Genomic DNA, 27,508 nt, shown 5'->3' on the forward strand with positions numbered 1-27,508 from the left:
ACATTTTTCATATCAGTGGTAGAAAATTTTTTATAAAATGAAAGTAAAACTTCAGTGCTCATTGAGACTCCTCTGGTCTTCAATACAAATACTAATTATTTTCAGAATTTTACAGATTTGGTCTCTGAGAGTTCATTTTACCCATTCTATTCAAAATATGAATAAAATGTGATATGAAATGAAGGAAAAGAATTTAAATATTTTGAATTTCAGCACGTCAGATTATTAATATTAGTTATTTCCAGATTGCAAGGCCATTATTTGGGCTACTGATTTTAAAATTATACATTTTTCACTTGCCTTTGTTCTGCAAAATGAGGGACATCTCTAACAAAGCCACCATCTTACTTGACAGCTCTGGAGCCTCCCAGCTCAATTGTCTGGGATTTATACAAGATAAAATTACAGTGTGTGCAACAAACGACTCGTATCAGATGACACGAGAAAGAATGACCCAGGCAGAGGAGGAATCCCGCAACCGAAGCACAAAAGTTATCAAACCTGGTGGACCATATGTAGGTTTGTATAGATATCGTTTTCCTTCTCAGATTGATTGGAATAATTCAAGACCACTATAGGTAAATACTGGTAATATTAACCTAATGTTAACACAGAATTAGTTTACAGAACATTTTGAATAATAATAATGGTCGAAAAGTTTTACTTCTTTCATAAATCCCGAATCCTTTGTCAGCTATCTGTTATTATTTTACAATACTGGGGTCTGGTCATGTTACTTTACTATGTGAGGTTGCAATAGTGGTACTGTTGTGTATTCTTGGACACTGGATATCATTACAATTATGGACAGTATAGGTTTTCTTTGGCATTTTTGTAGGATTATTTTTACAGTAAAACCTATTAGTAGAATTTCAGAGGATCTTTGCACACGGAATTTTTATTGCAAAATATAAAATATGCTTATAGCAAAGCATAAGGGTGATGCCTTTTGGGTACCTCAATTGTGATATCATTCATGGATTCTCATCCTCATCTATCCATTAATTAAGAGGCTGCCCACCCCATCATCTTTATCATCAGCTCATTCAAATATCCATCAGACTGAAGAAGTAAGACCGGATCAGCAAGACGAGTCTCTCCTTTATGAGCAGTAGCCCTAATAAATTTTTTAAGAGTTGATTGTCCATGACTATTAACAGTAATAGGAAGAATTATCAAGAGTGAAGATGAGCTCTTTGAGGCTTTGGTCAATTTAATAACATAAGTCATCATAAGTAAATGATGAAAAGATAGAAATTTAGAAATGTAAATGCACACAAAAACAGTCTCATGAATAACCAGATTCTTTCATCAACATCTTTCCATGGTTTGGTATAATTTTACTTCTGTATTTTCCCATTGCTGACCCAGCTATAGTACATTCAGCTTTGAGAATCTCCACTGGTGTCTTTAATAAGTATTTCTTTGGAACAAAGCCAGTGCTCCTGGGACTTGGTGCTTAGCTTAGATACATTTAGTTTGGTTTAACAACAATTCATGGCTCCCCCAGGTATCCGTACCCATGGGGCGCAGTCCCAACCCAGTAAGTTACCAGCAGTGAGATTTTTCACCTTCCCTTTCCTGCTGAGTGAGGTAACAACTTCCAACCTCCTTTCTCTTTATTCTCATGACTTACACTTTCTCATAACTTAACTTTCTCTTTAGTAGGCTAAATCTCAAATTGTTTTTAAAAACACACAAGATCTGCCATAACTTTGCTGTCCCTGTTGCTTTGAAAGTATTCTTTTACGCTGTACAGTATCACTGTTTTATAAACAGTGAGGCAAGCTGGTGTGTTTGAGAAAGGACTAGAAGAGTAAACCACCAAAATAGGGTGCCTGGGTGGCTCAGTGGGTTAAAGCCTCAGCCTTCGGCTCAGGTCATGATCCCAGGGTCCTGGGATTAAGCCCCACTTCTGGCTCTCTGCTCGGCAGGGAGCCTGCTTCCTCCCTTCCTCCAATCTCTCTCTGCCTGCCTCTCTGCCTACTTGTGATCTCTGTCAAATAAATAAATAAAATCTTAAAAAAAAAAAAAACCACCAAAATGTTTTTTTTTTTTTTTTTTTTTTTTTGCCTCTTGGCTGAAAAACTTCACCTTGATTTATTCCAAAGTTTGCAGATCAGCAGTGATCACTGTACGTTTCCATTGAATGATCCATGGGTGTCCCCTCGGTTTGTGTGTATGTTTGTTTTGATAGGGTCAGGTGCAGTTTATCTGCACAGCATGTTACATGGCAGACTTGACACCCCCCAGAATCACATAACTCATACTATTCCTAAAGTGCAGGAATTTTCAAACTTTTGAATTTTCTTACAGGCACTACAGATAACTTATTTACATTTTTTAGGAGTGACCACGTAAAATTTGAGGTTATCTAAAGTTTAAATTTGAGCCAGAGTACATCCATGCCGTTCTCAGACAGGCTGGCCTCCCTCTGCGCACACATACATTTGCCCCCACAGAGCTCTGCAGTGACCCTACCAGGCTGCACACCCCACTCTGCTGGGTCCTCTGTGCCCTGGCCACTCGCTAGCACGGTACAGCGTTCTCTGGTCTTCAGTCTTGTCGATAACCTCTTCAGCCTTTATACTTTGGGTCGTATAACCCCAGCTCCTTTTAACTTTTCTTAAGATGGCTGTATCCCAACCTTTTAATTATTTTTATTGCTCTCCTCTGGACTGCCTCCATCTCTTCAGCTCAGAATTCAAACCTTAAGTGCTTGATTTTTTTACAGTGCTTTGTTACAGTATGTTTTGACCTTTTGATTTTAATCTTATCCATTGCTAGACCTTTACCATATTTCTTTCCTTTTAGGTGGCTCTGTTTGTATCTTCCTGCTCTTTTAGTACTTCAGAACTATCTGACTCACTCATTTCTTTCAAATGTACTCATTCACCCTTCGGTACTAATATTACCAGAATATTAGTATTCTAGAGTGCTTGCTGCGCACAAGACACTGGTTAGCACTTTACATGCAGTTCCTCCTCTAGATCTCAAAACCACCCCGTAAGGGAGGTTATGATTACCTCTCCATCTTACATATCATCTTGTTGGTATCAACAGATAGCAAATGATATGGATTTGGCCCCTTAACAAGTTGTGTTATTTTCATAAGACAATAAGAGATACCTCTTCAGTTCATAATTGAATATATCATATAAAATAATGCCCGAAGCTCACCTTCACCACCTTAGAAGTACCTGCAGAACAAGGCTTCTCTCGAGAGTGTCAGCCTGGATGGAGGACAAATGGGAATAATGCTATAATGCTGGTCTCACTGAGGGGTTGTGCTGGCATAATGTCAGGCCAGACCTTTGGCAGCTGAATTAGGGCACAAGCCCTCTTGTGACTCCTTTGGGTCACCTGGCCAAGTCACCCAGGAATAGAAGCTTTTGAGCCCCTCTTGTAGACTCAAAACAAAACAAAACAAAAAACAACTTATTTTGCCTGGAGAAGAGCAGAAGAGCCTTTAACCTAGGAAACATCATTATTTCTTCAGAATATTTATGCTTCTAGTCATGAAATTTATATCAGTGGTGAGCACTGTTGTGTTACAATCATTTCACTTTGTTTTAAAAAAAGAAGAAAAAAAACCCTCAAGAATCACTTGATGGAACCACTGCTCCATTTTATCAGTATATCTGCTCACTGATTTTTACCTAAATTCTGGAATTTTATTGAATTGTAAATTTTTAATACATGCTAATATTTATTTAAATGTATAAAATAACCCAACCAGTATAATTTCTAGAATTCTTTCTCCAATTTTCCCAACTACTGCCCCATTCTCCTTATTTATAATGAGTTGATACATGTTTAAATGACCTTAGACAAATCATTTAACATCTATGGACCTTAATGTTCTCAATTATTAGATAAGGTGTATTTGAACTGGGTCACATCAAAGGTCCTTTGTCGTTCTAAATTTTGTGACCATTATGTGTGTGTGTATATATATATATATATATATATTTGGATAATAAACCTTTTGAAACAAAAGAGCATAAGTGCCAAATGGTGGAGATGGTTTCCACTGCAGTGGATTACATATTTAATCATGACAGTCACCCCCATCATCAAGATTCTGCCAGTGTTTTTTTAAAGCATTGGGTTGGTGTTGCCAGGGCTTCTAGTCAGGTTCCACAGAACAGAAAAACCACTGCAGAAGACATCTATAGCTTATGCTCTCTTTCTGATGTACTGATTTAACACCTTCCTTTCAGAACGTTTAATCAGAACCACTAGACAGAGGGATAAATACTTCTACAATCTCATATTAAATGGAGACGCTAGAAGTGGACTCCTTGTTATGAAACAGCAGTTCAGATATAGTCCCAGATTACACAACTCCGTCAGACCCACTGCTGCTGTTTATATAAGGAGCCCAGGGAATTGATTAGCAGTTGAGTCTAGGAAGAGAATTAGGTTCTCCCACAGGCTTTATTAAAAGGGCTTTTCTGAGGCAAATGTGAAAAAATAAAAATAAAGCCTTTCTTCTGCCAACTTTGAACCTCCTATTTTCTTGCTTTACTTTTTTTTCTATTTTTTTTCTTTAGCATCTCAGTTCCATAACTACTTAGGGCACTGATGTTTTCTTCATCTGTAGCCTGTCTTATGTTAAACCAGAGGACTTCTTCTTGGCTGAATAGGCACAGACTGATGGGGAGGCAGCAAGCAAGTGATCTTTACATAAAACTCAGGGACTCAGTGTGTCTGGATTGCTCTGTCAGCATTTAAAAGAAGTGGGTTACTCCCACAACTGGCTGTTTAAAGGAAAAATGAGAGTGGGGCATCTGGGTGGCTCAGTAAGTTGAGCATGCAACTCTTGATCTCAGGGTCCTGAGTTCAAGTCCGAAGTTGGATAGAGCTTACATTAAAAAAAGGGAGGGGGGGGGAATGAGTAAAGGAAAAATGAGATAACAGTAAAGGAATGTACTGGGGGTAGGAAATTCATGTATTAGTAACAGCCTAGCTTTAGGCCCCAGGTGAGACTCCACTACTGTCATATCCCTGACCAGATTCTAATTTCTTGTCAAACATCATACCCCTTTCAGGGGCAAAATGAGCCTCCCTTATTTGTCTGCCCTATGCTTGCTTCAGGGAGGAGTGGTGGTAAACTCAGGAGACCTTGGGGCTCTCCAGAGACTTGAGGATCAGAGGTGGGTCAGACATACAGAGGAGGTAGGGCAGCCTGGTACACACTGGTAGTACTGTGGCTTTTTGTTTTTATTTTATTTGCCTTCCTTACTGGCTTGAATTCATTCTAAACGATCAATCATGGTACATGTGAGCTTAGCTAAAAAACTCACTGTCTACTCCCCCAACCTAGAGAAGAGTGGTTGGGAGGGCTCCAGCTTTGTTTGGGGAAGTAAGTGTAAGCTAAACAGGTTTCAAGGGGGAGAGTGTGGAATTCATAGCGTTTCCTAAACTTTTGTGACCCTGACTTTTTTCCCCCCCACAAATTCCTATTAAAATTTCAAGGAAAGTACTGTTTGTTGATACTGTTACAACTGAGAAGTGGTAGATTGGAGGGTGTGCAGTTGCCACATTAGAAATTTCGGAGTTTCTTCAGACACTGGCATCCTCGCAATGTGGGGACATACACACCACATTGATTCTGGCTCCTCTGCTGTTTACTTGTTCTCTCACTGCCATTCACTTTGACACTTTGCTAGTCATCAAATGCTGATTCAAAGTCCGCTAGTCAACAAAGTGGCTACAGCCTACGCATAATGGAGCTTAACCTAACAGGAAGCAATGGCCGACATGAGGCATTTGTTCATAAAACCTTTCCTACAAAGAAACACATGTAAGAAAAGTCACGTACTAATAACAGAACATTCTAAGTGCTGAGTGAGCACTTTAGACCATTTGAGTTTATCTCCTTGAAAGCCTCAGTTTTGGGGCACCTGGGTGGCTTAGTGGGTTAAAGCCTCTGCCTTCGGCTCAGGTCATGAACTCAGGGTCTTGGGATCGAGCCCCGCATCTGGCTCTCTGCTCTGCAGGGAGCCTGCTTCCCCCTCTCTCTCTGCCTTCCTCTCTGCCTACTCGTGATCTCACTCTGTCAAATAAATAAATAAAATATTAAAAAAAAAGAAAAGAAAGAAAGCCTCAGTTTTCTCACCTGTGCCATGTGAGACTGCTGTGAGTGACCATGGCTGTTTCATCAGGTTACAGACTTAGTGTGTGTAAAGATCTTAGCACAGTGTCTCCACCACCACCACTTAATTGTTTCATGGTAAATATTAGTTCCCTGCCCATCTGGCACTAGGGTAAGCTATCTCTACATTAATAAAAATACAGAAACCAGATCTATCTCTAAAACTTTAATCACACCTTTAATAGCTTTTCCTATTACTGGGCAGTGTTCTTTAATGTTGAGTTCCTTTGTTGTGCAATATTTTGATATTTTGATAAATAAAATATTTTGATTAATATTTTGATTAATAACTCATTGCGTCCAGACAGTAGAGAAATACAAGAGTCAGTGAGATATCTGTCCTTTCTCCTTTATTCGTAGGCAGGATTGTGTAGACAGCCCCTCTGGCTAGGCCTCAGGACCCCAGTATGGACAGATTATTATTAAAGCTCCTGCCCGGTTAAGCTGTTTTCACACCAGACCAGACCAGACCATAGCACTTAAGATACTGCTCTGAATTACCCACTGTTTCTAGTTGTTAGTCTTGTTCCTAATGCACTTGCCCCACACTGCATGTCATCACCAGTTCTCCCCACCCATTGACCAGAGGGCACAGAGTTGGAGGTTTAGAGTGTACTAAAGGTGCTAAAAGATTTCACCTCAGAAATTATAAAATGAGGGTCTTCTACAGTATCATTCCAATTTTTTTTTTTTTCTGGTTTTGTCAGTGATCATCTATGTCCTGATGGCTCTGGGCATGCAGTATCCAGGTCACTTCAGCCCAGAGATACTTTCTAGAAGTAGCCACGTGCCACTTACCAATGTTAAGTTTAAGCAGAAAGTGGGTTAATTACCACATGGCACTTGCCTGGCAGGAATGATGTGAAGGCCTCCTTTTTACCATTTTTCTGTTGCTCTAATTCACCTGTGTACCCTCAGCCTTGCAGTGGAAATGCCTGCTTGTCTGGCCCTCTTAGATTGTTTTTAGTTTGGTTAGTTTTGATTTTGGTTTTTGACTTCTAAAATTTGGTACGGCCTATTGAAAAGGAAAATGTCTAGTGGCTGTCCTTCTGAATCCCAGATTATGCCTGGACCCCCTTTTCGTGGTTCCTGAATCTGTGAGATTAAGATAATTCCCCAGCTCAGCCAAAAGTATGGTCTCAGTGAGAGCCAACAGGTATTTCTCATGTTTCACATTTGCTATATTCTGTCTGCCAAAGAAATGACATATAATATGTAGATAAGTTCAGTAAACAGCACAGGTAAACACAAATTATTAAATTTCCACTTAACATGAACTACCTATGACCTTAAAATTTCCAGTCTGTTGCTACAGTGTGTCACTAATGTACCATATGTAGCTAAGTGACCAGAATAATTCCATATGCATATTTATTCCAGTAAATAGTTCTATCAAAACAATTTCAAATCCATAATTTTAGGCCATTTATTCAAAATGCTTTCTGTTTGTAGTTCTCTTTAAAGTAAAAACTGAAATTAAAAGGCCTTAATTCCCTCCAGAAATTAAGAAGTACCTAAATCAGAGTTAAGGAAACGGAGATGCTCATTAATGTTCTTAACTGCAAATGTGTAACAGTGTCATTTCCACTGGACTTTAGGGAAAAGAGTGCAGATTCGGAAAGCACCTCAAGCTGTTTCAGATGCAGTACCCGAGAGGAAACGGTCAACCCCCATGAACCCTGCAAATACGATTCGAAAGACACATGGCAGCAGCAGTGTTTCTCAGCGGCCATACAGGGACAGAGTGATTCACTTACTGGCACTGAAGGCCTATAAGAAACCTGAGCTGCTGGCTCGACTGCAGAAAGATGGTGTCAATCAAAAAGACAAGAACTCCCTCGGAGCAATTCTACAGCAGGTGAGACACCTGGAGAGAGTTCCTTCCATGTACTTTCTTGTTGAGAAGCTCATGTAAGAAGGCTTCTTGTGGGGTGCCTGGGTGGCTCAGTAGGTTAAGCCTCTGCCTTCAGCTCAGGTCATGATCTCAGGGTTCTGGGATCGAGTCCTGCATCGGACTCTCTGCTTGGCAGGGAGCCTGCTTCCTCCTCTCTCTCTCTCTCTCTCTCTTTCTCTCTCTCTCTCTCTCTGCTTGCCTCTCTGCCTACTTGTGATCTCTCTCTGTCAAATAAATAAAATCTTAAAAAAAAAAAAAAAGGCTTCTTCTTGTTGCTGTTGAGGTAGAGAAATTTCAGCATCATCTTGACCAATGGTATATGAATTATAAGTCTTAAATATTAAGTCATCTTGTTTTAAACATTTAATTAAAAAACTAATTGAACTGTAGCATTTATAGTAGGTTTTATAAGTTAGAGGCTACTGAATTGTTAACTTAAAAAAAAGTAAATTTCAAGTCATTATCTTCATTTGAATTAAACAAATTTTGCTCTGAAATTCCATAAAAATAAATTTCTGTTGTCTCTTTTTGGTCTTGAATCACCTAAACTATTGCTGTAGTATTTATTCGTTTATATAGGTGAAGTTGTACAATTTATTTTTATCATTCTTCGGTTGGTATAAGCTAGAATTTTTAATCTACAAGTTTTAAATGTGTCTTGCCTTGCATGCTCTTTACTCTGCCTTTTTCTACCACTGAGTATGCTGAGATCATTCACTTGTCTTCATTAAGGGTTAACTTTGATCAATTACCTTATAATCATAAGCTTAAGTATAAAAGTAGATCACTAGTTTTGTTGAAGTCACTAGTTTGTCAGACTATAACTCTGTATACTTTTCGTATTTATTTTGAGTCATAAATGTTGTAGCATTCAAATGAAATTTTTTCTGAAGCAGTAACATTTCCAAAGTTCTTAAATTTCGCAGTTAAAAAATGCAAACCTGCATGTTTTCATTAATTACTCAAAAAATAATACTTTTAAGTCTATTTTTTCATTTATTCTCCTATTATTCTCCTATTCATGATAGTCATGATACTAAATATTATGAAAGAATAAAGCCAAAGTTTCCAGTTCTGGGTTAACCAATCTCCAAGTATCTTGGGCAGTCTCAAGGATCTTACTAAATTATTTGAGTACTTTTTGGAAAATCTTAATTTAAATCCTTATGTCACATAACAATTTTAAGAGCTCAAAAGACAGGATGAAAGTGAATAAGGGTGAAAGTGTATATGTTTCCGATTTTTTATTTGGGGAAGGAGGGAGGTTCAGGTTACAAATCACAAAATACCTGGTGACTGAATCTCCAGAAAAGTTGTAAGTTACCTCCTAGGCTAGAGGATAAGATAGCAAAATGGTGGCAGTTGATTGACACAGGGGATACTGGTGATGTCAGCAGTGAAGTGATTATGTATACAGACATGAAGATTTTAAAGTGTAGGTTTGCTTAACTCAGCAGCAAATGGGGCATGAGTGTCATTAGTACTGATCATTTGGCAGAATCTAGAGCATTGTCTCATCCTAACTGCATGTTAGAATCTTCTGTGGAACTTTAATAAAATGCCAGTGTCTGGATTCTAACCCAGATCAACTACATGGAGCAACTGAATGGATACTGAGCCGTTGACTGAGATGAGAGGGATGGCAAGGAACAAGTGTATGGTCAGCAATCGGGAATTCTGTTTGGAAGATGTCTGTTAGACATACCCAAATGGTGATAGATGTTCATTAGGTACATGTAAGGGACTGGTGTTCAGAAGACACTTGGAGCTGGAGTTATAAATTAGGAGATAGCAACATATGGACCGTCTACTGAGAAAGCTTTAGAGCTGGGGCACCTGGCTGGCTCAGCTGAAGGAACATAAAACTCTTGATCTCAAAACCATGAGTTTGAGCCCCACGTTGGGTATAAAGATTACTTAAATAAATTTAAAAAAAAAAAAAGATAAAGCAAGCCTTAGGGCTGAATGAAGTAATCTTAGGTGAAGATGATGACAGTGAAGAAAACAAAAGATAGCTCCTAAGCATCTAGCATATAGAAGAGTGCGTGCACACACAAACACACACACACACAAAACAAAAGAAAAAAAGAGGGAGGAGGAGGAAAACAGAATAGCCGAGTATGAATCCTAGAGAAGCAATGGGGTCTTAACTCTATGTCGTCCCAAGGATAATAGGAAAGCTAAGCATTGTTGCTATTTTTCCACTTTGAGAAATCTGGTAGTGTCTCATTCTAATGTATTTGCAAATTTGAATCTTAAGCCTACCATTTTCTACTTTATAACAACATTAACGTTAATGTTGTTAACGCTTTTCTTACAGCTTTCCTTACTGTAAGAAAAGCATACAAAAAGCATAAACCACCATAATTCATTTGATAGTACTTTACTTTAGAAGGACACAGAAATAAGTGAAGCTGTTAAAAAAAGACCATTCCAGTAGAGAATGACAGGAGAAATATCTTTCTGCCAGCCTTAAAAATGACTCGGTTTGGCACCTGAATCCATACATTTGTATTGTTCGTGGAATCGAGGCCTGGACACTCTAGGAATTGCAGTTATATGGTAGGAAAAGATTACACTTAAGAATAAACTGGTTGACTAATAACAGTAATTTGAGGGTTATTTCTTTTTATTGGTTTTCAGGAATTTCAAGGACTTTGAATAAGTGGTTCTTTAGGAGAACTGGCAGTGACAAGAAGCAGGCTTAGCAAGCCAAGAAAATGACAGACAAGGGCATTAGAATTGATACTATTTATGGAGATAATTTCTGCTGATTACTGAAGGGAAAGTTTATAACCTAGCATTTGGGAACTCGTTGGTTTCTACTTAATACAAATGACCAAGGATTTTTACTGTGATTCAAAAGTAATGGAGTTAATGACCAGAAGTAGATAATGAAGTTGTTAAACCTCACTCCTTAGACTAGAAAAACTTAAATTTAAAAAAGTAAAAAAAAAAAAAAAGGGGGCACCTGGGTGGCTCAGTAGGTTAAGCCTCTGCCTTCGGCTCAGGTCATGATCTCAGGGTCCTGGGATCGAGCCCTATGTCGGGATCTCTGCTCAGCAGGAAGACTTCTTTCCCCTCTCTATCTGCCTGCCTCTCTGCCTACTTGTGATCCCTCTCTCTATCTCTGTCAAATAAATAAATAAATAAATAAAATCTTTTTAAAAAATAAATAAATAAAAGTAAAAAAAATAAACTAAGTAAACCTCCCTCCACTTTTTGCCTACTGTAGGCTTTTTGAATAGATATATGACATACAGTGGATATTCAGGGATTAAATGTTTAGGTACTTATATAAAAAGTTTAAATTTCCCAAATGAAGTCAAATAGCATTTATTGAGATCTGGCATATGCAAAACTAGCAGTCCCTTTGGGGCCAATTGGTATAGTTATTCTCAGTGTAAATGCAAAATGCTGCCTGTTTTGGGTTAGGAAGTAGCAAAAAGATCTAATGCTCTGTTTTCATACCATGTACCAGGTAGCTAATCTGAATCCAAAGGACCTCTCATATACCTTAAAGGATTATGTTTTTAAAGAGCTTCAAAGAGACTGGCCTGGATACAGTGAAATAGACAGACGGTCCTTAGAGTCAGTGCTCTCAAGGTAAATCTGGTTTTTTTTTTTTCCTTAAAAGAAAGTTTTAGTCATTGTTACTTAAGTGTTGAGAAGGAAAAAACAAAGGTAAGCTTTTTATCATGAACATTTGAAAATTCTCCCCATAACTGGAACTGGTGTCTCCTTTGCAGAAAACTAAATCCATCTCAGAGTGCTGCCAGCACCAGCCGTTCAGAATCTCCCGTATGTTCTAATAGAGATGCTGCATCTTCTCCTCAGGTATTCATAAAATTATATAATCATAGCCCTGAAGTGAACCTCAGGAGCCACCTAGTTCAGGTGGTCTAATTTATGCATGAGAAAAGGAGGCTCCAAGAAGCTGCATAGCTTGCCTTCCCACAGTCACATAGCTAGTTATCGTGGCAGAGCTCTGTCTAGAATTCAGGTCCCAGCTCACAGCGCAGACCTCTTTCTCCTACACAGCACTGCTTGTCAAAGTGCTTACTATCTGCTTTGCTTCTCCATATTTAAAGTTTACATGTACTATAAGATTATCTACTTTTCTGTTAGGTCACTAACTAGAAGACTTATCTAGTCCCATATCCAGTCTCAAATTATACAGAAAATTGAAGAGATTTAATATTATCTGAAAGATGTTTGAGAAAACTTTTCTTGGGGAAAAATGTTTCCAAAATAAGCAAAGAAAAAATTCTGTCATTTTCAGACATGTCTTTAATGTATTTTTTTCGGTTAGATCCCAATCAGAATACTCCACTTAGACCTCACTCCTTCCAGCTTAAGTTCCCCCCAAGAGATTCCTTGGTTTCCCTGGTTTGGGGCAGATCTATCTACCAGTGCTACTGACAAAGTGCTCCTCTTTCTGGACCATCCTTCCAAGGACTGGGGAGATGGGACAGATGTGTGGAGAACGGTAAGCATGCTCTGGGCAAAAGGCTGTTCGTATATCAAAAAAAGTTAGAAACCTATTGTGAGTAACAGAGGAAGGACAAAATAAAAGCAGTTCTGTCCTTGCATGGACATTGTCTATACAAGCCTCACTTTTAGTGCCAACTACCATGGAGTTATTTATACTCTGATCTAATTATATAATGGCTGCCAAATCAATGATGCCAAACTGAAAACAGAATAAATTGATGGGATGATTAACTATTACTTTCCTCCAGGCTGAAGTTTAGGCCACATCATTCATTACATTGGATATATGCTTCATACTTTTCAACTATCGGAATTTTCTTTTTCATTTAAATATTACTGTTGCTGGATTGTGCTAGTATAAGCATAATTTTTAAAAATTTTTGAAACATTAATTCCATATCATTTTTGTGGACTCATTGTCATTAAGACTTCTTTTCCAGTCCATTAAAGAGGTATATTTACAGGGAAGAAATTGAACAGCATTTCAGCAGGGATGGAGATACTTAGAGAAGGTGCCAGCTGTTCTCATTTTAAGACAGGTGAAATAATAAATGACGGCCAGAGTATTCATAACTGGAGCACCTTAGCACATTAGGGGAGATTAAGTAAGTATAGGCTTTTATTGCCCTTTCCCTACCCTTCTTAGTCCTGACAGCGTGAAATGGTACAAACTGCTTTCTCCTCCCAATGTAACTGGGTCAGCTGTGGCCCACAGAGGAAGGAGGGTACCTCTATTTAATACTCTCTGAAGTGGTAGAGTCCACATAAATTGGCATGGTCTCCCAAAGAACTTAGGGTGTGGCTATAGGATCAGAAAGTTCAGAAAACATATTTGCCAGATTCTCCCTTTTGTTTCTGTGGATTGTCTGTTCCTGCTTAAGCTTGCAGAGTGGTAGACACAATGCTGGTGATAAACTTAAGAATGAGTAAAATTACCCAGTTGTTCATATGGTAACCAGTGATGTTGAGGTTTCATACAAACTGGCTCATTTCTTTTCTGCTTCCCTCCTCCCCACAGAAACGGCTTTTAGATTCAGATTTCATCGATCCTTTAATGAATAAAAAAGCTCGAATATCTCACCTGACAAACAGAGTTCCGCCAACATTAAATGGCCATTTGAATCCCCCCAGTGAGAAGTCTGCCGCAGGCCTCCTGCCACCCCCTGCAGCTGCTGCCATCCCTACCCCACCACCGCTGCCTCCAACCCACCTGCCCGTCTCCAATCCTCCTCAGACTGTAAACTCTAACTCCAATTCCCCCAGCACTCCAGAAGGCCGGGGGACTCAAGACCTACCTGTTGACAGTTTCAGTCAAAACAGTAGTATCTATGAGGACCAGCAAGATAAATATACCTCTAGGACTTCTCTGGAAACCTTACCCCCTGGTTCAGTTCTACTAAAGTGTCCAAAGCCTATGGAAGAAAACCATTCAATGTCTCACAAAAAGTCCAAAAAGAAGTCTAAAAAACACAAGGAAAAGGACCAAATTAAAAAGCACGACATTGAGATGACAGAAGAAAAGGAAGAGGACCTTAAAGGAGAAGAGGAAATTGCCAAGCTGAACAACTCCAGTCCAGATTCCAATGAAGGTATATTTTACATTCATAAAACCAGCTGCACGTGTTCAGTGAACAGGCAGAGCAAACACATCATGAGTGTGAGATTATGCTGTTTATGATTACTAGTGCTTTTTTATCCATTGACCTTCTGCTATTAATCTTATATAGTGTCATGGTTTTGAGAGCAGATTTTTTTCTTGTATTTAATAGCAGTCATTTTTCGTCTCTTTTTAGCCAACGATTAAACACAGTTTCTTGAGAATAAGATGGTAACATCTGAAAATGACTTTATTATCCTCCAGAGAGCCCCTTCTAGAAGGTAGACTGTGTTGCGCTTTCCCATAACTGCCAGGGTACTATGCAACCTCGGCGTGACCTATTATTATGTGCCAGTCTTGAACTAATTTAACCAGACACACAATTAGCGATAAAAATAATTCTTTTCCTTCTTTGCCAAAGAAACAGGGTCACCCCTCCCTTAATTAATATTAACACAGGGGAAATGTCAAATTCTTTATAAAACAGGCAAGGTAGGATTGCATATGCAAATCCATCACATCATTGTTACTCAGAGTGAAAGCAGTCTGTCTTATGTAAGGCTATTGGCAGTTTGCATGACAGAGCTTAAGAATTCTTTTTCAATTTTAAGAACACTGTTTTAGTAAACTAGTATTAATTGTTAGCAAAATTTAACCATTTCAAGCTTTTGGAAACTGTTAAAAGCCAGATATGTAGAGATGCAAAGAAGCTTATTACAATTCTTTACTTCTGAAGAAAAGCTAATCAGTAGAAAGACCACTTACCTGAGGTATAATGATCTTTAACACAGAGACAAAAACTCTGTTTTTCTTACTTAAAAAAAGTTGTTCTCTAAAACTTAACGTCCCCCATTCCGGCACGTCAGAGATTCAAGCCCATCATTTAGCATTGCTGCCAGTTTTAAACCCAGCTTAACTAAAGCAAAATTCCCTAGGAAAATACAACTTCAGGAAAGTTACTTTAATGAATAGAATTAAGGAGTGTTGTCTTTCTGTAATTCGCCCATAATACTGGAAGTCTGTAACCCTTAGATTTAACTGACCATTTTTACCACATGAGAGAAACTTCGCAGAATAGTATGTTGCAATGCCTTTACTGACCTGGGTAGAGTGTACTGCACATCAAAGCTGACCTGTTGAAACACTGAAATCCGTATGGTACTGTATAGTGGCCCAAAAGGTATGGGTAAGCTTTTTCCCTCGAGTACTACTGTACTTGAATTTGCCAGGTCAGGGAATGGCAAGAGGTAATGACCTTGTGTTCAGAGTTAGCAAGCCACGTTCCCGGTTCTATCCCAGCCTCCACACTTCCCACTCTGAGATGGTAATCCTGAGTCAGGCTGATGTTGGGGCAACTGGGTCCCAGTATTAGGAGACCTACAGCGGAGTGTGAGTGTTCTAGTTGGAGGCCTGGAGAAGCAAACCTAGTCTTTGAATCCTCCACTGAGGATGTAGTACATCTCAAAGCCATTGAGATTACCACAGAATACTGAGGATAGATCCAGACCCACAGCCCTTGAATCTATTGGAATTTATCTGGTATTTGTAGCAAAGAAGCCAGGTGACGTGCACTTGATGCCTTTTCCTTTAAGACTCAGGCTGTCATAAAAAAGACAAACTCAGGCGTGAGTCAACACAAAAACAAACGACCGTGAACAATAATCCCACAGAGTCTGCATAATTTATTTACTATACTTGGTCTTTTAAAATATTAAACAAAGAAATTATGAAATTTTCACTTTTGTTTTATATTGGACATGCATGTTTTGCCAGCAGGCAGGGTTAGGACTCGAGTTATTAATTTAATTCTACTATAAATGATAAAAAATTACCCTATAAAGTCTAAACATACCCTCAGGAAATGGTGCATTCACACAAATAGAATACTGACTGAGGGATTTTACACACTTAGCATAGCCCTGAATGACTGGCAGTTTCTTTATTTGTCTGTTTATTTATTTTGTCCTTTTAAAAACAAATCTGTAGTATTATGAGGTATAGAGATGGGAGGAGTATAAATCGCGATTCAGTAATGCCTTATTTTGAATTACTTTAAATTGATAAACGGGAAAACTTCACTGCTTCCTCTGTCTGCATACAAAAAGGGTAGCAATAAAATACAGTGACTGCAGCAGTCTGCTACCTGACTTCATTGTCTCATCTGCCTTGTTTGAATCCTCTGAAAAGTAGATGTTGATGTAAAATTTGTATCTTGCATTGTCTGGCTGCATCTGCCACCACAGTCTTTGAATTGCTGGGCAGATGCCACAACTGTTGTGGAAAGAATAGAAGATTGACCTTGGGTTAAGATGGAATTCCTTTATTGTGCAGACACTGCAGTAGCCAGGGCGCTTTCAATGCCTGGCGTCAGTTCTGCTGGCCCTGGTCATAGGGCCTCTATTGTTCGTGTTCAATTGTATTCCTTGCTCACTGTTGCTTATTGAGATGGAAGAATAGAATTTGAGGAAGAGTGTTCCAGATGTTTCTGATCTATTTAAGAATTATAGGCATTTTATAACCATACTATTTGGTGAAAGCTTGAATTTTTCTTCATTATAGGAGTTAAAGAGGGATGCACTGCCTCCACGGAGCCTTCTTCAACAATTGAACTCCCAGATTATTTGATGTAAGTTCAGACGTCTGCCAATGGGAGAGGACTGTTTAATTTTAGAAAGTTTGCAAATTCTTTTCCCATAATTTACAAATCAAGAAAAGAAGTTCCAGAAATAGAGCCCTGGAGCCACCCCTGCGTTTGAAAGGCTGCCATTAAGCCTGCTCATCCCAAATCCACCCCTGTCTGCCTGAGCAGGTTGTGCCTCCCCCCTGCTCTGAGCTCTGCTCCATGGCCTTTAAGTACAGAGAAGCCTGTCCTTTGTTCCGAGGCCAGTCCAGGCATTTGATTATGGAAGATTTCAGGGATCTGACTCTTCAAAGCTGACAGCCTGTCAATGCACATTCACTTGTTTCCCCCAATGAGAGTTTATTACTGATAAAGAGCTTAAACCTCCACAGTTACTACAAAGTAGAGATAGACTGATTTTCATTTAAATAAAGCTCTGCCATCGAATTAATTTTAAGAGGAGAGAATAGTAAAATTTGATCATTAAACTTTAGTACCAGTTATAATGTTTTTCTTGTTATGGCAATAAGTTGCTAAATACTGAGCTGAGAACATTTTTGTAACTGGTTATCACAGAAATTATAACATACACATAATTCTAGCTTTTTTATAGACTCAGAGGCTTCTGCGTAAGAAGAAATAATTAAGTTGCAAGAGCCTGGAAAAATGGAGAGCGGAAGAGCGAACAGATATGACTGCAGGGTAGCTCTGAAAATTAACAAATGGACAAAATAATTTGAATGTAGATTGGAAAATGAACTCTGAGCTCTATGAACATTTTTTCCTCTTTTAGTAGCGTGTTGGACGAAGTTAAACTGTGCTGTTTAGCCCTCCATGTACCACGAAATGTTCATTTCTAAAGTGGAGAACATTTTATACTTAAAATGTGTTACTTTTGCTTAACAGTAGTGTGAAAGCTATACTTAACGGGGAATGATAGAGCATGAAACCATAATGCTTGTTATCATCTCTTAACTGAAAAGATGCCAAGAAACCATGCTGAATCCTCTCTCATCTGAGATGGTGATATAGTTTTAGAGTTCTGAAAGGGAGTTTTGCAAAGCAACCACCACTGAACTGGCCCAGGAAGGGCTGGTTGGGGGACAGCGCCTGCAGGGCTCCACTGATGAGGGAGTTCACCTCTCCTTTTGCAAACCCACTTCTCCTCAAAAGTCTTGTGAAAGTTGCCCCCTCAAATGACAACTGCAGTACTGTGCCCTTGTTCTCTTGTGGTGGATTTTGAAATCCCCCTTTTTTGTAATAATGACACAGACTAGTTATATGTGACAAAATCATGTGGGGAGACTAAAAAATAATTCTAACCCTTTCCTCATGGATTCAGGATGTTGCTGTGTTTTGTCGACTTAAACAGTTCTATATTTAAAAAATCGTTTTTAACTCCCTAATCTAAGGATGGTTGCTACATCTTCCTCAGCACGTTTTCATATGTTTGTCGTGTTTCTGGCTTTTAAAAATCATGAAAGTACGTAACCTCTGTGATTGTTTAACTTATTTTATCCCAAGACTATCTGATGTAAATATAGCAGATTTTCTTTTAAGAAAATTTTAATGGTGAGAAAGCATAAATTTTCAAAAACACTGAAATTACAGAACTTAAACTTCGGTTGTTTCAGAAGAAAACCAAAAAGATATACAATAAAACCTTAATGATCAGTCTGAGTAATACATACTTAAACCACAATATTCCTAATTTTTGTATAATAAGAATACTTCTGTTACTTGTGGCTGTGAAATAGCCAAACCCTTTAAAATTTTACTCCATCCCTGCAGTAGGAACCAACTAGAGAACCATAACAGTTTTTTGGTGTTTGTTTTTTTTTTTTTTTTTTTTTTTTTTTATTAGTGAAGTGCTTTTTGTTAGAATGCCAGTATAACCAAGTAATCTTCTATAATAGCAACACAACTGTTGGCCAGTTTGGTATTTTTCCCTAAGGAAATTATTAAATAAAATACCGAGGGTGTAGCCTCGTTTGTGATTTTGAGAAAGCAGGATATTTTATACAATAAATGAAGCCTGAGTTTCATGAGCAGTTTAGCCATTTTGCTTACATACACTTATCCCCAGGAACCTCTTTTCCCACCCTGGGCTTCCTTGGTGTGCAGTCAGGACAGCCCTGGCTAGGAGAGGACTGCTTCTCTGCTTGGCTGGCCCCGTTCCTTTTACAGCAGAGACACCAGCAGGGCGCCCTAAATCAGCATACTACTGCTGTCTCAGTTACACTTAGAAAAATAAACCTCCACAGTGTCTAACTCAGCATGAATAAAAATATTAATGAGGACATTAAGGTTGCACAGTTGCATCACTTTTCTCACATTTCCAACTAGACATTTTGCCCTCTCATTTTGAATAAAACTGTTAAGATTATCTGAATCCATTTTTGTAGAGGACTGAACCTCCAGGGTTTTCCCTGCAGTCAAGAATATATGTGCATGCCTGAGGCATGCTGAGGCACCTGCTACTTGCCTGAAATTGTTTTGAAATCTCAATTTTTATCTCAAAAAGTCAAGGGAATTTTGCATCCCACGACAGGCATGGAGAACAGAGACCCAGGCCCTGGTGTGGTCCCACTTCCCAGAGCCACAAACAAATAATACTAACTTTGTTTTAATATTAAAATGCTGTTTTAATTTGCTTACCACTGAATAAACTTGACACTCTGGGAAAATGGCCTTCACTTACCAGTTTCTCTAAGTTATTCACGACCTGAAGTAAAACAGATTTATGGCCTTTTAATTAAGAAAGTAAATTAGAATGATAGTATACAGTGATATCCAGTTACACAGACTGTGATATTTTAATGTTGAAAAGAACTAGAAATATGCCCCTTTTTTGGCCATTTTTCCCCCTTGGTCTCTCATTTCAAAAGAAGACAGTTACTTTTTTGTATTTTACACATTTGCCTAGTCAAACGTGGGAGGAAAGAAGCAGAGGGAACAAGCCAGAGGCACCTTGCTGGCAGCAGGTGTAAACAGCCAAAGACAGACCTCCTCTCATAAAGCAGCAGATCTCCAGAGAGCTCGGACTTCAGCACTGAGTGACTGTGTAACACTCTCCTAGTTTCATGTTACCCATGGAGGCCTTCTGTTTCCATGTGACTCGTGACAGACGGCTTGGCCTCTGCCACTAGTGTGGTAGTGAATTATTTTGGATAAAGAAAGATTTGGAAAGCTAAATCTGTGTTTAGTGTTGTTTTCTAGTCACACTTCAGTTCCATTGCCACCATGTTTTTTTCACATTTACTTTCCTTCACTGGAGGTCTTAAGCTCTCCTGTGGGATAATTTCACATGGAAGTCATCTGAAAGGAGTGACATGGGGGCAAACAGTGGCAAGGCAGCATTCAGTCTTGGGATACGTGCTTGGATATGGTTTTGGTTTCTAAGTTTTTTGTTTAAATATCAGGCTTATGCATCATGTTGATTCTATAGTCTGTCTCCATTTATCTTATTTCTTTTTTCTTATTAGAAAATATATTGCTATCGTCTCCTATGAGCAACGCCAAAATTACAAGGATGACTTCAATGCTGAGTATGATGAGTACAGGGCCTTGCATGCCAGGATGGAGACTGTAGCTAGAAGATTTATCAAACTAGATGCACAACGAAAGCGGCTTTCTCCAGGCTCAAAAGAGTACCAGGTAAACATGTTTGCTTCTAGATAGGCTGACTTCCATATTTTACCCTCTTTGTTCTCTGCCTGGCCCATTCCCAGGCAATCTGCTGGCCTTCAGAGCAGGTCTTCAAACCAGGCTCTCTTCAGCTTTTGGTCTTCATTTAAAATTAGCTAGGAAACTAAATATTTGAACTAGTTCTCAAACCTAAGTAAATACAATGAACTATTTTCCTGTCAGTGGAAAAAATAACTTTATATGGTGAAGTATGTATAAAATATGTAATATATGCTTAATCTTTACTGTAACATACTAAAGAGAGTATCAAGGAAAAAAGCAAATACAACTATATAGGAAAAAAAGTTGGATTGGAGATTCACTGAAATATTTGATTGAACTGCCCACTCAGATATAGCTGCTAGTTCTGGTTCTGTTCCCCAAAATTGCTATTTCAAGTACATTAAAAAAGAAAAAACCTCAATCTGGCATAGAATAAGGAAGATCCAGACATAAAATACAAACAGGGTTTAATACTCCAGAGATTTGGGGTTTAAGTGAAAAGTTTGGTATTTCCAGCTCTTCCGAAGCCTGACAGTTAATACATACTAATCTCTTTTCACTTCCCGACTTTAAGTGGTAGTATTACCACAGCTGACAAACCAGTAGAAGCCAGCCAGACCCGTGTACTGGTTGTTCTCACTCATAGTTAACAAGCAAAGTGTTTAACTGTTTAATGTTTTAAATGAAGATTTCCCTCTTTGTGTGGGCCACATAACTTGTCACACTTCACAAATCATAGATGGTGCCTTCATCTGGCCTACTACTGTTTTTCTGACAGGAATCTGCATTAGAGAATGAATGGGTTTCCCCCAGTGGGGAAAATAGCCTGAGAGCATCTGTGCTCACAGGCACAGAAAAGACTCAGGGCTCTTCCTCAGATCTGAAAGACTCAGGTGTCTTTCATTAGTGGGCCTTAATCTTTAAACAGGCTGCCTAGAGTTACAGAAGATTTTTCAGAGGAATTAGTGTCTGAGGGTGCTCTTGATATGGTGGTTTGGGGTTTAATTTTTTAGATATAGTTATTTACCGTTGTACCCTGATTATATTTAAACGAAAATGTAATTCCAAGAACTGCTTAGTGGTTAGGAGGAGGCTCCAGAGCTAGACTGCCTGGCCTTGATTCCCAACTGTACCATTTAATATTTGTGTGACTTGGGCAAGCTACCTTACTTTCTTCAAAATCCCCCTCCATAAATAAGGTGATTATAGAGTTGTGCAGAGTAAATGTAAGCATTTGGAAACCGCTTAAATCCATAGTATATAAGGTTACATAAATATTAGCCATTTTCTCCAGCCACCTAATATCCCTCCCTAGAGGCAATCAGTAGTACTGGTTTCCAGTGTATTCTTTCAAAGGTCTGTGTATGTGTTTGTAAGATGTATATACACAAGCAGATTCATCGCAGTATGTACCATGGTCTTCTGTCCCAGTAAGTTAAACTGATACATTATTTATCTGATCTCATTAAAATGAGAAGAAATGGGGCGCCTGGGTGGCTCAGTGGGTTAAGCCTCTGCCTTCGGCTCAGGTCATGATCTCAGGGTTCTGGGATCGAGCCTCACATCAGGCTGCCTGCTCGGCGGGGAGTCTGCTTCCCCCGCCCCTGTCCCTGCCTGACCCACTGCCTAGTTGTGATCTCTCTCTGTCAAATAAATAAATAAAATCTTTAAAAAAATAAAATAAAATGAGAAGAAATGTACATCTTAGAAGTAATGAAATTCTTAGACTTATCATTCTATTTCCCCCTTTAAACAACTAATATCAAACTGTATAAATCATTCTGCACTTTGCTTTATTCATTAAACAATATAATGTACCTTAGAGAACTTTATATAAATGCATGAAGCACTTCCCCTTTTTAATGGCCTCTTAGGATCCCTTGCATGCATTAATGGACACTGAAATTTTGTGTACTGTCTTTTGCTTTAAACATGCTACCACAGCAAGTAACCTTGTACACACAGCGTTTCACTCAGGCACAAGCAAATCTGGAAGAGGAAGTATAGAAGTGCTGAGTCAGTTCTGCGTTTGCTGTTTTGATAGCAGTTGCCAAATTGCCTTCTTTAAAGATGGTACCAGTTTACATTCCCATCATCAGTATTTCCAACACCCTTACTGAGTGGGTCTTAGCTGTTTATATTGCCAAAAAGAAAAGTTGTTCCCTCCTGATTTTAATTTTTAATTTTGTAGAATGTTCACGAAGAAGTCTTACAAGAATATCAGAAGATCAAGCAGGTAGGATCATCACTGTGGGTTTTCTGACCAGTAGTTGGGAAGTATTACACATTCTGCAACCTAATTCCTCCCTGTTTTTTTCCTCTGCAGTCCAGTCCCAATTATCATGAAGAAAAATATAGATGCGAGTATCTTCATAACAAGCTGGCTCACATCAAAAGACTAATAGGTGAATTTGACCAACAGCAAGCAGAGTCATGGCACTAAATCTGCTTGGACCAGAAGATGTGAATAAACTTAAGCTTATTTATTTAAAATTCCAAATGAGTTGCTCTAAGATTCTAAAAAAAAAAAAAAAATGAAACTTTGCTTGTTGAAAGTTTCAGTATTAGCAAACTTGAGTTAATTTACTTTTATTTTTCCCCCTTTTTACTTTGCTTCCCTGCATTTCTGAAGCTGCTTTTTTCTGGTCCTTCTCCCCACCCCGACCCTACCCCCAAGACTTATGTTTGTCAATAGAAATCATGTTTTTTTAGACATTGGGGATCTGGTGTCTATACTTCAAATCAATTTTTTTTCCTTAAAAACTTACATTTGTCATTAGAAATGATTTTTTTTAGATATTGGGGATCCAGTGTCCATACTTCTAAGTTATGTGTGTTTAAAAAAAAAAAAGTAATGTGCAAGGTGAAATGCTTTTGGATAAACATAAGCCTATTTTCTGACCTTTCTTAATGCAAACTCTTTGCCTTAAATGGTAGAATATTTAGAAATTTGCACAAAATACAAAAAAAAATTTAAACATTGTTTTGGAGGGTTAAGAAATAGAAAGGCATATGTGTATGTGTAGAAATAAGCACACACATATGTACATACAGGCTGACTTGGTCTAGACAGTGAATCTGCCCTGCAAGTTAACCCCCCATTGCAATGGTTGCCTTAAGGTGTTTGCTAGTTGTGTACATAGTGTGGTTAATCATTAGCTACACTGCTTCCCACTTGGTTAGAGCAATGGGAAGCATACTGTGGCCTACCAGCGTCTGAAAGCGTGTGCTCGACCGGTATGTGTGCAGAGGTGGTGTGGATGTGAGCGTGCATGGAGGACAAAAGCTGCTACTCTCAGTAGGCCAAACGCTCAGGTTAAACAACTGACGAGTGTTACTGTAGGGGTTGTTGTTTTTTTTTTTGTTTTTGTTTTTTTCCTGTCAAATTGCTACTTCTATTGTGGAAGACAAAAGCATTTCCATTTCAACAGTTTGTCAGCTTTATTAATGTTGGGCAAAATCAATATGTTATGAAAATGAAACAGATCTATAGTTTTGGGGCAAAATTATAAAATTAAACATGTAGGTAACCTATTTATATACTGCTATAAAGTATTTTTTGAAGAGAGATATGCAAAGAAGCTATTACCTACATGAAATGTATATTTAAAGATTTTTTTTTTTCATCCTGGGAGCCAGGAATATAAAAAAGAGCAGATATATTTAACCATAACATACTGTGATTCATCAAACAGCACAAACTTTCATTTCATGGAGTTTATCTGTTGACGTTGATTTAAACTATCATTTGTTTTATCATGTGGAAACATAAGTTATGTGGTCAAAAATATAAGGATTTTGAACTAATGTTGATTCACCTTGTGTTGTCTTACCGTATTGTCTTTTCAAAGTGCTGCCAGTTGAAAAGGGAAGCATTATGTTTACAAATCTGTTTTGAAATGTTTGCCAAAATTTTGGTAGTATCTTTAATAAAGATGTTTGTCTCCAGCATCCAAAAAATAAATAAATAAAAAATAACTTTGTTGTGTATCAGTGTAAATCAGAAAATGTTGGTATCTGGAAAACCAGAAAGAGCATATAGACGAACTCTCCTCTTGGCAGTTCTTCTAAAACCTTAACTGGAAAGAGTAGATAATATCGAAGAGTATACAAAAGTAAAAAGACTGTACAAAGACTGGTACAAGACTGCACTAGAACTCTATAACATTACTACAGAAATTAGATTCTGTATAGCATGGACCTCTTAAGGAATTGGTTTCTTTTAGCATTGAGATCCCTGGTGCTCTTCCTTTTACCTCAGAATTGGAACAATCATTACTAAATGTTCACTGATTTCAAACTTTGAGTTGTAAAAAGATAGGAAAGGAAAGTTAATTGGGGATAACTTTGTTCCTCGTATTATGGTGGAGTTTCCTAAGGGATTTGTTTGTAGGTGATGACCTCACTGGTGTTACTTCTTGGACAGCTTGGCCTTTTAATCAGAGATTTCTGCTGCTATTTGCTCTGAGCAGTGTTTCTCAAAAGCAAGGTGCTTGGACCACTTGCCTCACCCAAATTAGAATCTCTGGGTATAGCACCCAGGTATCCACGCTTCGGTAAATAGCCTCCAGGTGACTTTTGCAAGGGAAGGTTTGAGAACCATTGGCTTAGATATGGCGTGAAACCTTTGGGTCTCTAAATCTCAAAGTCTTGAACTAAAGTTGAACTCTTTGCCTTTTTTTAAGCCCATCCCTGTCAGCAGGCACAAATCACTCTGCCCCCTACGTGATCTAAGGCACCTCTCAACTGTTTCACTGCCAGCCCTTATCTCAGAACTTGTTTATGAACAAGGCTTCCAGTTGGTTCTTAGCCCTTGGAGCTCCCACCCACATACATCAGCACATATTCTGATTTACAAATTGGGTAATAATGGAAACTGGAGATACATTATAAAAATTCAGCATTGCACATCCATAGACTTGACCACGTATCTATAAAAGCCTTAATTTTAATGTTTGTTGTATACACTGGGCAGATCCTTGCGAAATGTGTATCTGTCTATCAGTTGCAAATCTAAGTTATAAATCTCTGAATCTGCTATTACCTGAGGCTGCATCTCTTTTGAAGATGGGCATGAGTCTATTAAAATATTTATAATCGTCCTTTATCTCCTACTACAAGATTTTTAAATTCTTTCAAATAACTGCTGTAGGAATGAGTGGCCACTTAGTACCAGTTACTCTGGTAGAAGAATTTATTTATTTAGTTGTTTTGAGAGACACAAGTATAAAACACACTATCAAGATGAGACAATGAGTTATGTTACTTTTTGGGTCACATTTCATCTAAAATAATTTGAAGGACTTCTGAAAATTTTTTACCAACAGCAGATTAGCTCTAGATTAAATTAGCATCTGGCTTAATACAAACCAAAAGGAACATTGACTAGATATGCTTTTTTTTTTTTTTTTTAAGTAGGGTTTCTGTTTCCTATCTTGTCATTTATTTCCCATGGAATATTTGAGAGAGGGTAATAACTTCCAGCTCTGAGTAGCGATGGAGGTTCAGTACTTGCTCTCACAAAGTAATTGGTATGATCAGTTTATCTCATTGCTCCATGCACACTGATCCGAAAAAATTCAGTATTTCCTTTCATCTCTGATTGATCTTTTAAACTTTATAGTTTTCTTGTCCCTTAAAGTATTTCACTTTATAATGTGAACCAAACACATACTTGCATGTTGGAAGCGAGATGCTGAAATGAGGGTTAGACACAAGTGGTCCATCAGTTCTGACACTCTCCTGGGTTGCCTTATCCCTTCCATTAGTGCAGTCTTTGCTTCTGGAACTTGGCTGAAACTCCTGGGCCAGTTCACGGTGTTTCTGGCAGTGTGAGTGTTGAGTCATGTACGCTTGGTATCCGCCCTCACTACTTTTGAAGTTCCTACGGTTTATTACTTGCCTAAGTGTTACTAAATCCTTTTCTTATGTATACTGGATGGGGGGGGGGAATTATAGCCAGCATTTTGAGGAAACTTTTGTGAAAGGATACAAATTGATTCTACTAAATGAAGGCAACAGAAGATGTTATCAATGTTCTTTGTACTCTGAAACTAAATAAGGCTGTGAGGCTCATTTCAAAATATTTTGAAGTGTTAAAAATATATATATGTGTGTGTATATATATATATATATATGTATGTGTGTGTGTATATATACATATATACACATATATATAATCTCTACACTGTTTCTTAGTTGTTCCACCCAAACCATGTTAGGACTCTCAAAGGTAAAATGTCGCAGGGACTTTTCAGTTGTAACTAAGCTTGGCAGCTGTGGTGGTCCCTTTTGTTCTACACCAATTTCAATTCAATAAAAATGTTAACTTTGCAATTCTGGCAATTGTTTTTTCTTTGTCTCATTTCAAGGCTCTTAAATTTCTCTAAAGAAAAAAAGAAAAGAACCCACAACAAAGTGCTCTCTGATGCCCTAATGGAAGTGATCCTCCTGGGACACAGATACTTATTGGTGACTCTAAGATGTAGGTGCTGGGTATTTGCTCCAGTATCCTGCCTGTTTCCTAAGTGTATGGCATGCCCTCCAGAGGCAACATCTACTTGGAGAACAATAATCATAGTTACCATGTAAGGGTTTTCTGTGGCTTACACACTTTGTGCATGCACTGTCCCATTATTTGCATGTGCATATGCACATGCAAATGTGCATGCATGTGTCCTCACCACAGCCCTGTTACACCATTTTATAGGTGAGTGAACTGAGGCTTAGAGAAGTTAAGAGACTTGTCCATGACACATCTGGTAAACAGTGGAAGCTGGGAAGCCTGACCCCAGCGTCTGTGTCCTTCACCGCTTCTCCAAACTGCCCCTCATAATGCTGGCACCTTAGCGTGAGCTTCACACAGTGCCCACTCCAGCAACACCACACAAGCTAGACAGACTCTAGAGTCAAAGGAGACTAGAATGTGAGGGGTGGGGTAATACCTAGTGGATTATTTTCAATGAGTTGATTTTTTCAGAAATGATGGATAAATGTGGAGAGGCCAAAATAATTTTTGAGAAAAAATAGGTTTCCTTTGTTTTCAAATGTGTG

The 27,508-nt window shown here is 38.4% G+C and overlaps 1 protein-coding gene across 1 annotated transcript in view; it reads left to right on the forward strand.

The window, feature by feature from the left end:
* ELL2 (elongation factor for RNA polymerase II 2) overlaps positions 1–24,445 on the forward strand; it is a 70,125-nt gene extending 45,680 nt beyond the window's left edge. Inside the window, exons 4-12 of the mRNA XM_044265259.1 lie at positions 356–519; positions 7,759–8,018; positions 11,536–11,660; positions 11,804–11,891; positions 13,567–14,137; positions 16,705–16,771; positions 20,251–20,422; positions 22,647–22,691; positions 22,782–24,445. Coding sequence (XP_044121194.1) covers positions 356–519; positions 7,759–8,018; positions 11,536–11,660; positions 11,804–11,891; positions 13,567–14,137; positions 16,705–16,771; positions 20,251–20,422; positions 22,647–22,691; positions 22,782–22,898 — 1,609 coding nt within the window. The 3' untranslated portion in view covers positions 22,899–24,445. The remainder of the gene's footprint in view (positions 1–355; positions 520–7,758; positions 8,019–11,535; positions 11,661–11,803; positions 11,892–13,566; positions 14,138–16,704; positions 16,772–20,250; positions 20,423–22,646; positions 22,692–22,781) is intronic.
* The last annotated feature ends 3,063 nt before the right edge of the window (positions 24,446–27,508 follow it).

The sequence above is a fragment of the Neovison vison genome, chromosome 1, assembly GCF_020171115.1.
Source record: "Neovison vison isolate M4711 chromosome 1, ASM_NN_V1, whole genome shotgun sequence".
Taxonomy (NCBI): Eukaryota; Metazoa; Chordata; class Mammalia; order Carnivora; family Mustelidae; genus Neogale; species Neogale vison.